The following is a 14,175-nucleotide window of genomic DNA, read 5'->3' on the forward strand; positions in this document are numbered from 1 at the left end:
TTGCAGTAGCTAGGACTTCCAGTACAATGTTGAATAGAATAGTGAGAAGGGAAATCCTTGTTTTGTTTCTGATCTTGGGGGAAAAACATATAGTTTCATACCATTAAGTATGATGTTAGCTGTAGGTTTTTTTTGTAGTTGTTCTTTATCAAGTTGAAAAAACTCTCTATTCTTAGTTTGCTGAGAGCTTTATCATGAATGGGGGATGGATTTGGTCAAATGATTTTATGCATCTATGGATGTGATCATATGACTTCATTAGGCTGTTGATATGATGAATTATATTAACGGATTTGTGAATGCTGAACCAGCCTTCCCTACCTGGGATAAATCCCACTTGATTGTGGTATATAATTTCTTTTACACATTGTTGCATTTGACTTGCTAATATTTTGTTGAGAATTTTTGCATTTATGTTCATAAGAGATATTGGCCTATAATTTTCCTTCCTTGTAACATCTTTAAGGAACCCTGGTGGTATAGTGGTTAAAGTGTTTGGCTGCTAGCCAAAAGGTTGGTGGTTCAAACCCACCAGTTGCTCTATGGGGGAAAATGTGGCAGTCTGCTTCCCTAAAGATTAAGCCAAACCAAAAACCAAACCAGTGGCCATTGAGTCAATTCCGACTCGCAGCAACCATATAGGACAGAGTAGAACTGCCCCATAGATTTTCCAAGGAGTACCTGGTGGATTCGAACTGCTGACCTTTTGCTTAATAGTTGTAGCACTTAACCACTACACCACCAGGGCTTCCCCATAAAGATTAAACAGCCTTGGAAATCCTATGGGGCAATTCTACTTTGTCCTACAGGGTCACTGAGTTGGAATTGACTCCACAACAATGGGTTTAGTAATGTCTTTGTATGGTTTCGGTATTAGTGTAATGTTAGCCTCATGGAATGAGTTGGGAAGTAGTTCTGCCTCTTCTATTTTTTGGAAGAGTTTGATTAACATTGGTGTTAATCTTTTTTTAAAGGTTTGGTAGAATTCACCAGTGAAACTAGGCCTTGTGCTTTCTGTTTCAAAAGGTTGTTTCAGTCAAATTGTTGATCCAATTTCTCTAATAGATATAGGCCTATTCAGATGATCTATTTCTTCTTGCGTGAGTTTTGGTAAGTTGTGTCTTTCAAGAAATTGGTCCATTTCATCTAAGTTATCAAATCTGTGGGCATAGTATCATGTTTACTTTTTTCTCTCTGCAAATAAGATGATTTCTTTCATACCATTTGTTCAAACAAATTCTTCTGGGAAATTCTTGCAATTAATGATAAACTCTTCAAGACTGGTGCATGGGAATGTGGGTTGGTAAGGTTTAAAGCTGTACATAGGTGAAAAGATACTACTAGATGTACCATACACTTCGTTTGTTTTGACTGAGTATAATGCTATGCAACTTGTTGCTGTTGTTGTGTGACATTGAGCAGATTTTGATTCTCAGCAACCCTATATGAGAGGCTAGAGCTGCCACATAGGGTTTCCTAGGCTGTAATCTTTATGGGAGCAAATCTCTAGGTCTTTTCTCTCATGGAGTGGCTGGTGGATTTCAACTGCTGACCTTTCAGGTAGCAGCTGAGCACTTAATCATTTCGCCACCAGGGCCCCTAGCTATGCAAATAGTAAGAAATTAATTGAATCCTGCCAATACTAGATTTGTAGGGGATTAATTTTATTTGGGAGAAAATCCATTGCTACAAATGTATTACTTTAGGTTTTATGGATATGAAAATCAAGACACCTAACTCAAAAGTTACTCCTTTCTGCTTACTAAATATGTGAAAAGTAGAATAGGGACCAGGTTTATACTCCAGCACCTGGACCAATCAACTGTTCTTCCTATTCTCATGTATCTATTTTGGATCTCAGAATTACCTGAGGAAATCTGGCAAGTTGGCAGTGTTTCAGAGGGAAGTAACTGATGCATCAAAGGAGCAAAACTCTGCAGAAAGGTCAGAGCTAAATAAGAAAGTCTTGGTATTATTCCACAGTGATATGGGTTTTTCTTCTTTTTTTTAAAGCTTTCTCTGAAATAGTTATGGGATGGAATGCAAAACTGAAATTGGGAAAGGATAAATTCAGATTGACTCTCCAAGTCTGGGGGTGGGGGATTATTAAAGGAAATAGTGAAAGTTCATTATATGAGACAATGAAAAGTTAGACCAGCTGCGGTGTTTCAGAATGCACCCAAAGTAATCCTAGCTGGGCCCCAGGGAATAGCCTGACCTGGGTAGTAATTTCCAGCTCCAAGTTAGAATCTCTATTATTGCTTTAGTTTTGTGGGTTGGCTCCAGGCATAAAATAGTTTACAATGGTGACTGTCTATTATTTCCTGTAGTTGAATCCATATTTCTGTGGTCTGCCTTGTGTTCAGGGCTGCTAAAATCTTCTAATAACTTCATGGCTCTGGGGAATCTAATAGAAATTTTCACGCTGCAGTATGGACAGCTTGCAAAGTAAAACCTTGCAATGGGATGTGTGGTGATCGTGACAAGGGTAGTCATCACTCATTGTTACCTGTGGGTTCAGACTGATCCAGGAATGTCCTCGTTCAGAAACTTCCATGTGACCAAAGAAACCTCATGTAGGAGACAGCCTACTTCATGAGGCTAAAGATTTCGTGCTAAAGTGACAGGGAGACATACATAAGTTTGAATGAAAGTTTTGGTCAGCAGCCTATATAAATGATAAATGAGAGGTGGGATTTCATCCCTTTCATGAAAGTTTAAGCAGCTAGTTTATTATTATTGTCATTAGTATCATCAAAAAAATTTCTGTTTTCTTGGATTTCAGAGTTGAGCCTCAGTTCTTTAAAGTCCTATTTCACTCTGCTCTACAATATACCAACTGGAAAGAATCGGTTAAAATTTTGGGAGATACTCTTGGCCTTAACCCTCCAGGTGACTAAGGGGTTCTGGGGCAGCTGAAGCCCCTGGAATAGTCACCCTGGGCTGGGGTGACCTGTGTATTTGCCTCAATGTTTGCCAAACAGTCATTATCATGTGCATGTACTGAGCTGCATGCGAGTTTGGGAAGCACCATTCTTTACTTTGCATAATACTTCCAGATCACTTTGAAGCCCTGAAACACATTCAGAGAGATCAAGGGTCATAGGCTGTATTTCCCTTTATTGACTATTTTCCATAATTTCTCTTCTCCCAAAGTCTTCTGCTCACTCTGTCCGTGTAAGAATATCCATGACTACTCCTGAGTTCTGAACATTTCTGATGATAATAAATCAAAAGGCAATATGATTTACATACTTCTTTAGGATGTCGTAGGAAAATAGGAGTCCCTGAGTGGCATGAATGGTTAAGTGTTGAGTTGTTAACCAAAACGTTGTAGGTTCAAACCTACCCAGAAGTGCCTAGGAAGTAAGGCCTGGCAACCTGCTTTGGAAAAGTCACAGCCTTAAAAACCCTATGGAGTGGATCTACTCTGCACACATGGGATTGTTATCAGTTGGAATTAACTCTATGGCAACTAACAAGAACAGCAACAGTAGGAAAAGAAAATGCTGGGCGGGAAATTCCAAGATCTAGCTAGACTTTTTGCTATTTGGCAAATCACCTCACCTCTCTGAGCCTCCTCTGTTTAGAAAAAGTTGATGCTCTCCAATGTCCTTTCAAACATTATGAATATATGAAAAGACTCAATTTAGCCATGCCGCCATCTGGTTATTACCATTATTGTGATTAATGATCATATAACATATGAAAACACTATAAATATTGAAATAAATATTTTCATTGCAGACAATCTAAGTGTTCATATATTCAACACTTGAGCGTATGCTTCATGTTAGGCACCATGCTGGCGCTGAGGATGCAAAGGTGACTGATTCATAGCCTTTGCCCCTAAGAAGTTCATCTTCTGGTGGTGACAGACAGTAAATGAACTTACTCTCCATATGGTGTGGTTGATGTCAGAGATGAGGTCTACACTCAAGCTGCCTTGCCAAGGGACGGGGGATGCAACTTCCTGGGAACCTCTTTCAGTTTGACAAAGGTGTCAGGAAGACATGGAGGTCTGGGGGCATTTGCCCTCCACTCAACTGATTCGACGCACACAGCCAGAGCCTGTCACTGGGGCGGTTGTGATGGGCCTCGGTGAAGTCACACAGTACTTCAGTGCCATCTTTTATGAGATATTTAGGAAAGATCTGCTTCTGGGTATGAAAGGCGGGTTAATGTTTCCATTTTTGTGTACGAAAGTGCACATCGTGCAAATGGATGAGAGTCATGGATGGACTGCCTCGACTTGCCACCTGTCATCTGGCTTTAAGGATGTTGATACAGTGATATTTAACTTTTGGATTACCTAAGGCAAAAGCCCTGTTGGTGAAGTGGTTAAGAGCTCAGGCTGCTAACCAAAAAGTCGCCAGTTTGAATCTACCAGCCACTCCTTGGAAACCCTATGGAGCAGTTCTTCTCTGTCCTTTAGGGTCGCTACGAGTCAGAACTGGCTCGATGGCAACACAAGGCAGTTCAGGAGAGAATGATAGCTACCAGAATTAATGCGGTAGAGAAAGAAAACTAACATTTTGAGAGGCGAAATGCTCTTTAAATAATAAAACAGTTTATTATTACCCAGTGCCGTCGAGTCGATTCTGACTCATAGCGACCGTATAGTACTGAGTAGAACTGCCCCAGAGAGTTTCCAAGGAGCGCCTGGTGGATTGGAACTGCCAACCCTTTGGTTAGCAGCCATAGCACTCAACCACTATGCCACCAGGAGTTTATTATTAGAGAATATAAATATATATATATTTTAATGAAGCTTTGTTATTTCTAAGTATATGTGGCATCCACTACTGCCAGTATATGGCATTAGTAGCTCCTAACCCATACTCTTCCTGAGCAAATGATTTCCTGCTAAATTGATAGGATAAATCTGCCAGCAGAGGCTTGTATGCTGCTATGGTGCTGAACAGATTCCAGTGGAGCTTCCAGACTTAGATGAACTAGGAAGAAAGACCTTGTGATCCATATCTGAAAATCAGCCAGTGAAAACTCTATGGGTCACAAAGCTCTGATCAGTAATGGATCATGGGGTTGAAATAGGATTGGGCAGCATTTTGTTGTGTTGTGCATGGGGTTGCCATGAGTTGAGGGCTGACTGGATGGCAGCTAACTACAAGAAGAAGGTTTCTCTGGACTGCACACAGGTGCTATAGAAGAAAATCCTGTGAAATCACTCTCAGTGTCCAGTCCAGTCCTGTTATCCTTTTTCTAAAACAATGGGCCAGAAATAATTAAAAAAATATATGTACATATCAGATTTTAGAAAGGCAAAATGTGCATAGACTGTATTTTATCTATAGCCAGCACAGTGTAATCAAACACGTTACATACCGTAAGTGGGATGAATTAAACTTGAAAGTAGCTTCATGTTCACGTAGGTCAAATTTTGCCATCAAGTGAGTAATGGAAAGTACTTTTTTGTTTTCAAAGCATTTGGCATCTCTGGAGACCACTTCCATTGTGCAGCTCAGGATCCTTGGTAACATGGAGCCATGTGGATACTGGGCTTCTCAGAGGGGCAGCAGGCTCTGAGGCTGCCTCCCAGGAAGCAAGGAAGGAGTTGCTGAGCCCTAGCTTTCCCATCACACTTTTCCTTCTGGGGCTCAACCCAGGTGGAGGAAGAAAACAGGCTAGTTTACTTTCTTTCCCTTTGCTTCTCTTCCTCATGGTAGCTTGTCCCCATTTTAGAAAGGCTTTTTCCTCATGTCCAGTGGAGACTTCTCATATGTCATATTATCTTCCTGTGCTAGCCTATGACTTGTAGTAAAATCTCCAAGACCAGAGTCCATTAAACCTGGCTTTTTGAAAACACAAACTCACTTAAGACTTAAGGTTGACTTTCTTGTTTGAGGCTGAGTTCCACTTTTCTCAAGAAGTAAAAACTATGAGGAGTGAAAACAGCTTAATGTTAAAAAATATTATGCCCATTTCATCACCCTGATGGTGTTTAAAAAGTGAATCACATGCATATATGTATATGTTTTACGGGTACATATGTTTAGATATGCAGATGACACAACCTTGCTTGCTGAAAGTGAAGAGGACTTGAAGCACTAACTGATGAAGATAAGAGACTATACAGCCTTCAGTATGGATTACACCTCAACATAAAGAAAATAAAAGTTCTCGCCACCAGACCAATAAACAACATCGTGATAAACGGACAAAATATTGACGTTGTCAATGATTTCATTTTGCTTGGATCCACAATCAACACCCATGGAAGCAGCAGTCAAGAAATCAAAAAACACATTACATTGGGCAAATCTGCTGCAAAAGATCTCTTTAAAGTGTTGAAAAGCAAGGATGTCACCTTGAAGACTAAGGTGGTCCTGACCCAAGCCGTGGTAGTTTCAATCACCTCATGTGCATGTGAAAGCTGGATGATGAATAAAGAAGACCGAAGAGTTGATGCCTTTGAATTGTGGTGTTGGTGAAGAATGTTGAATATACCGTGGACTGCCAAAAGAACAAATAAATCTGTCTTGGAAGAAATACAGCCGGAATGCTCCTTAGAAGCAAGGATGGCAAGACTGCATCTCACATACTTTGGTCATGTTATCAGGAGGAATCAGTCTCTGAAGAAGGACATCATGCTTGGTAAAGTAGAGGGTCAGCAAAAAAGAGGAAGACCTTCAATGAGACATGTTTACACAGTGGCTGCAACGATGGCCTCAAGCATAACAAATACTGTGGGGATGGTGCAGGACCAGGCAGTGTTTCGTTGTGTTGTAAGTGGTGTCACTAGGAGTTGGAGCCAACTTGACGGCACCTATGAACAACAACATGTTTTACATATATTTGTGTGTATGTTTGTGTGTGTGTATTCATGTATATATACACTTACAACTATATACTTATATTTCAGCAAAGAACCTGTGGATTATATAAAAATTTATGACAAAGCAGATCCTTCTATCACAACCTTCATGGCATAAGAATCATTTTACTTTTAGCTCTTTAAAAACACTTACCAACATCCCAGTTTCAGTAGCACCCCAGTTGCAAGAGTGGCATTTGTAAGACTTCCTACTTCCAGGTACCCAACGGAAAAATAACAGCAGTAGTGAATTGCAAGTATTTTTATCAAGCAGTAAGATAATGGTCTCTATCTACCTCCTTGGCCTGCTGTCTCCTTGAATCTATCATTTGCTGGATCCCAGAGTAATCCATTTTTGAAGTGGGCGAATGAACTGACATATCTTTTGCTTACTCCATATTTCGAAAATCAGTACAAGTCCTTACACGCACACACACACACACACACACACGTATATGCATACACTGGCAAAGTTAAACTGAACCATTCAGCCACTTTTTGAGGGTTGCAAACAGTTGAGACTTCCACTATTAACATCAAGGGTGGCAGTTCTAACCTACCGAGAAGTGCCGTGTCAAAAAGGCCTGGTGATCTGCTTCCAAAAGATTACAGCCAAGAAAACCCTATGGAGTAGTTTTACTCTGTAACACATGGGGCCGCCATGAGTAGGAATGAACTCAACAGCACTGGGTTTGTTTTTTTTGGTTTGGTGGTTAGGTAACTCATCTTACAGACGAAACACCAATCTAAGCTTTGGGGGTAGGGGTATGATGGTGCTGAGGGAGCTGCGATGCTGAAATAGTAAAATTTAAGTAACATGCAGCTTTCAGGAAAAAATCCCTTCAGTGACTGTGGTCCAGTCTGTGTAAGGAAGAAGCAATGTCTACTTGTCATGAATATGATAGCTTCAATACACGTTTTCTGTGAACGGTAAACTGAACTCACTGCCAACATTTGCAAGATAAAATATGTGGCCCGACAACCGCAGGGAGAAGAACTATTTCCCCAGGTTTTCTCCTCTAGCCATAATAATATTACAGGGATCAGGAATTCTGAGCCCTACTTCCTGTTAATATGAAGGGAGGATATGATGAGGCCTGACTAAGAAACCCACGTGTTTTAAATACAGTATGTTGGAAACTTGGGATAGGGACAGCCTAATACTATTTCATTGTCTTAAGAATGAACTGCAGAAACTAGGAAAAACGATAGTTACATTTATTCATTTGTCACTGTGCTGAGGATGGATTTATATTCTCTTTTAAAAATATGGCGGAGACTTTTTGTTGTACTCTTTGCTTAACAAACCAGGATAAAGCAGGTCCGTTTTTATCCTGTTTTAAAAGGGTTACTTAGTGAAGGCCCATTAGGATCTCACTGTATTTCAAGGGAAATTGGTACCAAAGCATGGGCATCAGGGTTAGTTAGCATTATACAGAATTTCTGGCATATGTTGGAAGTCATTCCTGTCACATACATTTGAAGCACGCACTGGGACGTACATTTAAACGTAGTAGTGCCGTACTAAATCTTTGAATCTACTCTTCCTTTATGCCGTTATTTTTGCCAGTTCTTTCTTCTCCTTCTGCTCTCTTTATTCACACGACTTCAGTGGCTTCAAAGAACATGGGAGAATATGAATGAATAAAGGAGGAAGAAGTGAAAGGAGGATTCACTGCATTCTGAATTACTAAGCAGAGTTTTCTGCCTTGCATATGCATGGTGGCTCAGGCAACAGGACTGAGAAGGCAGGGTGTCCCTGTTTAAATCCCAGTGAGGATGGGGCAGAGCTGGCAGGGTTTCGTTCTGTTGTACGTGGGGTCACCATGAGTTGGAACCGACTCAATGACACCTAACAATAAAAATAACCATTCAACAGCTATGTGAACTTGAGCAAGTTACTTAACATCTCTGGACTGCCATTTCCAGTATGTAAATAAGGATAAAAATAGTGCTAACATAGTACAGTAAAACCTACCAAAGCTGGAACCTAGGTAAGGTGGAAACCTGTCAGAGAAGGAAATAGCAAATATTTTCCAGTAAGAGAGAGCAATAGAAAAGTGGTAGACTGCACCCTATCAAAGGCAGAAAACTTACGAGGCCTAGAAAAACAAGGCAGCCTTGTTAAGTTCTGGCTGTCACAGGTTTCACTGTAGTTTGGTGTGTGTGTGTGTATTACGTGAGATCACTCATTTAAACACTTAGAATAGAGCCCTGCACATAGCTAGCGGTAACATTACCGACTCCCACGAGTCAGGATAGACGCGATGGCAACTAACAACACCTTTCTCTAAAGGACGCATTAGTGGTTCAGTGATAGAACTCTTGCCGTCCAGGAGGGAGACCCAAGTTCAGTTCCTAGCCACTGCATCTCATGCGCAGCCTCCATGTGTCTGTCTGTGAGGCTTGTGTGTGTGTTGCTATGATGCTGAACAGATTTTAGAGGATCTTCCAGAAAAAGACTACTAGGAAGAAAAGCCTGGTGATCTACTATCGAAAATCAGCCAGTCAAAACCCTATGCGTCACAACAGTCCAATCTGCAACTGCTCGTGGGGATGGCGCAGGGTTGGGCAGTGTTTTGTCCCATTGTACATGAGGTCACCATGACTTGGGGCTGACTCAGTTGAAGCTGCTGCAATAACAACACTGTCTCTAAATCTAGGTTTAGAATCGTCTATTTGCACCCATGTTCTTCTCATTTGTGGACAGCTTTGTAATTTCACTTTTTGCCTCATTTCTTTTGCTGTGTTTTGACTTTGTAACTGGGCCCAGCAGCTGATGAAGAGTGAGGCTGACTGAATTTTGGGTCTAGGGAATAAAAGAGTGAATGAGGCTGGCTAGTTCCCTGTCTCCACGAAGCCTATATTCTAAGGGGAGAAGATAGCATACGTGAACAAGGTAAGTGTATACAGGAAAATAAAACAGTGACGTGGCTGAGAGTCACTAGATGGGAAGGATGCGGTTGCTCTCTATGAGATGGTCACAGAAGCTGTCTATGAGATGAAGGGACATTTGAGTAGAGATCTAACAGTGGAGAAGGAGGCAAACAAGCCACATTTTGGTAGAAGAGCATTTCAGGGACAGGGAACAAGGCTTAGCAAGTTAGAGTCCTGAGGCACAAGCTGGCTGGTCTTTCAAGGCCTGCAAATATAGGCAGTGTGGCTGGAGCATAGTAAGCAATGGGGAAAGTGGTTAGAGGCAAGGCTAAAGAGAGTGGCCAGAGTCAGACTATGTTAGAAGTCATTCCTTTTACATACATTTTAAGCATACACTGGGATGCATATTTGGAGCCCTGGTGGCACAGTTGTTAAGAGCTTGGCTGCTAACCAAAAGCTTGGTAGTTCAAATTCACCAGCCACTCCTTGGAAACCTTATGGGGCAGTTCTACTCTGTCCTATAGGGTCTTTATGAGTCAGAATTCACTTGGCGGCAACAGGTTTGGTTTGGCTTGTTTTGGGATGCACACTTAAATATAGAGTAGTGCCATACCAATCTTTGAATCCACTCTTTTCTTTATGCCATAATTTTTGCCAGTTCTTTCTTCTTCTCCCACCCTCTTTATTTCCATAGCTTCAGTGACTTGCAAATCCAGGCAAAGGATTTTGATTTAAGCAAGTTTTTTCAGTAACAGCACTATTGGCATTTTGGATCAGATAATTCTTTGTTGTGGGGGGCTGTCCTGGGCATTGTAGAATGTTTAGCAGCACCCCTGGCCCACGAGATTTCAGTACATCACTCCCCAGTTGTGGCAATTAAAATTGTTTCCAGACACTGTCAGATGTTCTTTGTTGTTGTTGTAGTAGTGTGCTGTCCAGCTCACAGCAACTCTGTAGCACACAGTAGAGCTGCACCATAGTGTTTCCTAGGCTGTAATCTTCACGGATACAACCCTGATGCACACCTTTCCTGATTTTAAACCATGTAGTATCTCCCTGTTCTGTTGGAACAACTGCCTCTTGGTCTATGTTATCAGGAGGGGCCAGTCCCTGGAGAAGGAAATCATGCATGGTAAGTAGACAGTCAGCAAAAAGAGGAAGACACTCAATGAGATGGATTGGCACAGTGGCTGCAACAACATAGTAATGATTGTGTGGATGGTGCAGGACCCAGGCAGTGGTTCATCCTGTTGTATGCAGGGTTGCTATGAGTTGGAACCAACTCGACGGCACTTAATAACACCAACAACAGTCTTTATGGAAGCAGATCACCAGGTCTTTCTCCTGAGGAGTGGCTGGCGTGTTCAAACCACCAATCTTTCGGTTAGCAGACAAGCGCTTAACCACTGTGCCACCTGGGCTCCCTAAATGTTTTCTAGGGGACAACAAATTTGACTGCCATTAAGAACCACTAATTTAGAGTATTTTATGATTTACATTTATATACATACATATATATGTGTGTGTATATATATATGTCTGATTTACATTTAAAAAATATAATTTGGCCAATTTGTGCAGAACGGAGTATAGAGAATAAGAAGTGGAAATAGGGAGACTAGTTCAGGAGATAGTCAAGGTTGGAAGTTTGGTAGTGTCAGTGGAAATGTCTAATGTTTGTAGTAAGCGTTTCTTGGATAACAGGATGATATGGGTAAAAACATTTAAAAAATTTGCAAATTATAAAGCAACAGTACAATGCCAGCTCATAGCAAACCAAAGAAAACCCAAACCCATTGCCATCGAGTCGATTCTGACCCATAGGCACTCGGTAAATGTATGTTGAATAAATAAATGAATGAATGCATTGTGATTGTCCCGGTGTAATCACTGCAGCCCCTATCGAGGATAGGACAGAAAGCCTATGGCCAATATAATTGTGGCTTTGGCTTCATTTTGACTAAATGAGCTGGTAAACAATATTTGTTAGTTGTTGGAAGCTGATCCTGTCATCATGCAGGACCCTTAAATACGGACTGACTCACTACCCACCACCCCTCACCCCTGTTGCCATCGAGTTGATTCTGACTCAGCGATTCTACAGGACAGAGTAGAACTGCCCCATAGGGTTTCCAAGGCTGTAATGTTTATGGCAGCTGACTGCCACATCTTTCTTTAGCGGAGTTGGTGGGGAGTTCAAACCGCCAAACCTTCGGTTAGCAGCTGAGCATTTAACCAAATCATTAGGTTATCTACATTAGTGCGAAGTCCTTATCAAAGACTCAGTTTTGTATTCCTTCAACTTTTTATGGCTAGGGCTCATCCTAAACTTGGTTACAAGAAAATATGAGTATAAGGTATTTATTTCAGGGGCAGAAGTAGTTATGTCCAGCAACGGATAAATGCCGTCTTCTTAGTGTGTTTTGCATTCTGAAACATAATTTGAGTATCCAAACATCTTAACCTGAATTGATAAAATTGGCTAAGTCTGTGTTGAATTTTTTTTAAATCCATTTTTTGGGAATACTTCTTGAGTCTACCCACTGTGTAGTACCCATCTGCTCGTTAAAGAATCAATGTGTACACAAGTGACAGAGGACACAGTCCCATAGTGGATGGATGAATGACAAAGGGCTTGAAGATTTCCTTGGGTTTTTCTGGAGGATGCAAAGCTGTGCTGGAAATCTCTTATGAACAGTTTTTCCTGTGATGTGTCTTTACTTTCTTTCACCAACTAGACTGGAAATATCACAAATAAAAGTTATTTCTTGTGGTATTTTCACTTATTTGATTCTAGTTCCAGGAAAAACACTGTATGTGAAATATAAAACGATAAAAGACTCCATCTGCAAAATGATCAGTCCTCAGGGATGTTTGATTTATTTCAAGATTCAAAGCAAAAGCCAATGTCTTCTAACTCTTCTGTTAAATCTGAATTAAAGTTGACTTCTTTTTTTTTTTTTTTCAGGTGGTAACCATTGGTTTGCCAAAGGATTACCATACCAAGGGTCTTTTCCTGATCCATGACTTCTGAGTATGTAGATGAATTCCACTCACTTTACATAAAATACCTTTTTGAATTTTATATAATGAATTGATTTGAAGAGAAAAAAAAAAAAAACACTGTGGGAAAGGGAGTAAAAACATTAAATGTGACCAAGCTTCTTTCACTGGTTTGTAAACTCCAATGGAATTCCAGGTAACCTTTGAGAAAGGTTAGTGCCCTTTATCAGTGGCTGGATGGGTGGTCTAGAGGAAAATGAAAACAGTCATTTTTAATTATTTGCTAATGCTCAGTGAACTGCAGAGCTATGAAAATAATGAGCCTTCATCTCCTTTTCTCATTTAAAAATATACAAATATAATTTCTACATATGTGCTTTATTCCAATTTTAAGTGAGACAATAAAATATCATGGAATCAAGGACTACGAATCCCCTGCAGCACCACTAACCAGTTGCCATTCCGTTAATTTTGACTCATGGTGACTCCATGTGTGAAGAGTAAAGTTTGTTCATAGGGTTTTCATGGCTGTAACCTTTTGGAAGCAGATTACCCTGACTTTCTTCTGAGGCACCTCTCGGTAGACTCAAACTTCCAACCTTTGAGTTAGTAGCCCAGCACTTAACTGTTTGAGTCATCCAGGGCATCAAGGACTATGAATCCCCTCATAGTACCAGAAAGAAAATACATTTTACTCCGAATATCCCAGTGAAACAAATAGAGGCATCTAATGAGTCATCTGCATTTTATATCTCTTTCTCACATGCTTGTTAAGATGAACATGCAAATAAATAAATATTGAATGTACCAGATTTAAGTAATCCCAAATAAGCCATCATTATTTGAGTTCCTATCCCAAGCCAAAAGAATGTTTTAGAATATTTATGTATATATACATTTTTGCAATCAGTTTTATTTCTTTCACTGACAGGAACATATAATCCTTTGTCCATACTGAGGCCCAAGTATCATTATCAAGGTTCTGTTCCCAGCTTAACAAAATATCTATTTGCATTGGGAAATTTCAACCCAATTAATTGCTTTGGAACATAAACTGTGATAGGTGTGGTCTGCTTGCACAAAGCTATTCTTTCTTTGGGTTTTATGCTCCTTGTTGTGGTTGGGCAGGGAAAAAAGTCACATGTGAGTTTTCATCACCAGCCAAAGGAAGAGCCTTTGCACTCGGTTATTGTGATCATCTTAGAGAAAAGGGGGTAAATGGTGTCAGGGAGTTGGAGCCTCAATGTGATGGGCAGATGGCAAGGGTAGTGTGAGTGGGGGAATGAATTGTGCCCCCCACAGGGGGTTAAAAAAAAGATGAACAATTTAACTAAAATCTTCCGGTATAAATTAATCCCTGAGGCACAAATGATAAAGATTGAACTGATTAATATTTTTTAGTTAAAATATGTGACCAATGGTAAGATGTGCTGATGAAATTAAGAGACGAGTCCCCCAAA

At 40.5% G+C, this 14,175-nt stretch overlaps 1 protein-coding gene across 1 annotated transcript in view; it reads left to right on the top strand.

Moving 5' to 3' along the window:
- PAPSS1 (3'-phosphoadenosine 5'-phosphosulfate synthase 1) overlaps positions 1-12,702 on the top strand; it is a 321,125-nt gene extending 308,423 nt beyond the window's left edge. The window contains exon 13 of the mRNA XM_064285464.1: positions 12,681-12,702. Coding sequence (XP_064141534.1) covers positions 12,681-12,687 — 7 coding nt within the window. The 3' untranslated portion in view covers positions 12,688-12,702. The remainder of the gene's footprint in view (positions 1-12,680) is intronic.
- Positions 12,703-14,175: the final 1,473 nt, after the last annotated feature.

The sequence above is a fragment of the Loxodonta africana genome, chromosome 5, assembly GCF_030014295.1.
Source record: "Loxodonta africana isolate mLoxAfr1 chromosome 5, mLoxAfr1.hap2, whole genome shotgun sequence".
In the NCBI taxonomy this organism is placed as follows: Eukaryota; Metazoa; Chordata; class Mammalia; order Proboscidea; family Elephantidae; genus Loxodonta; species Loxodonta africana.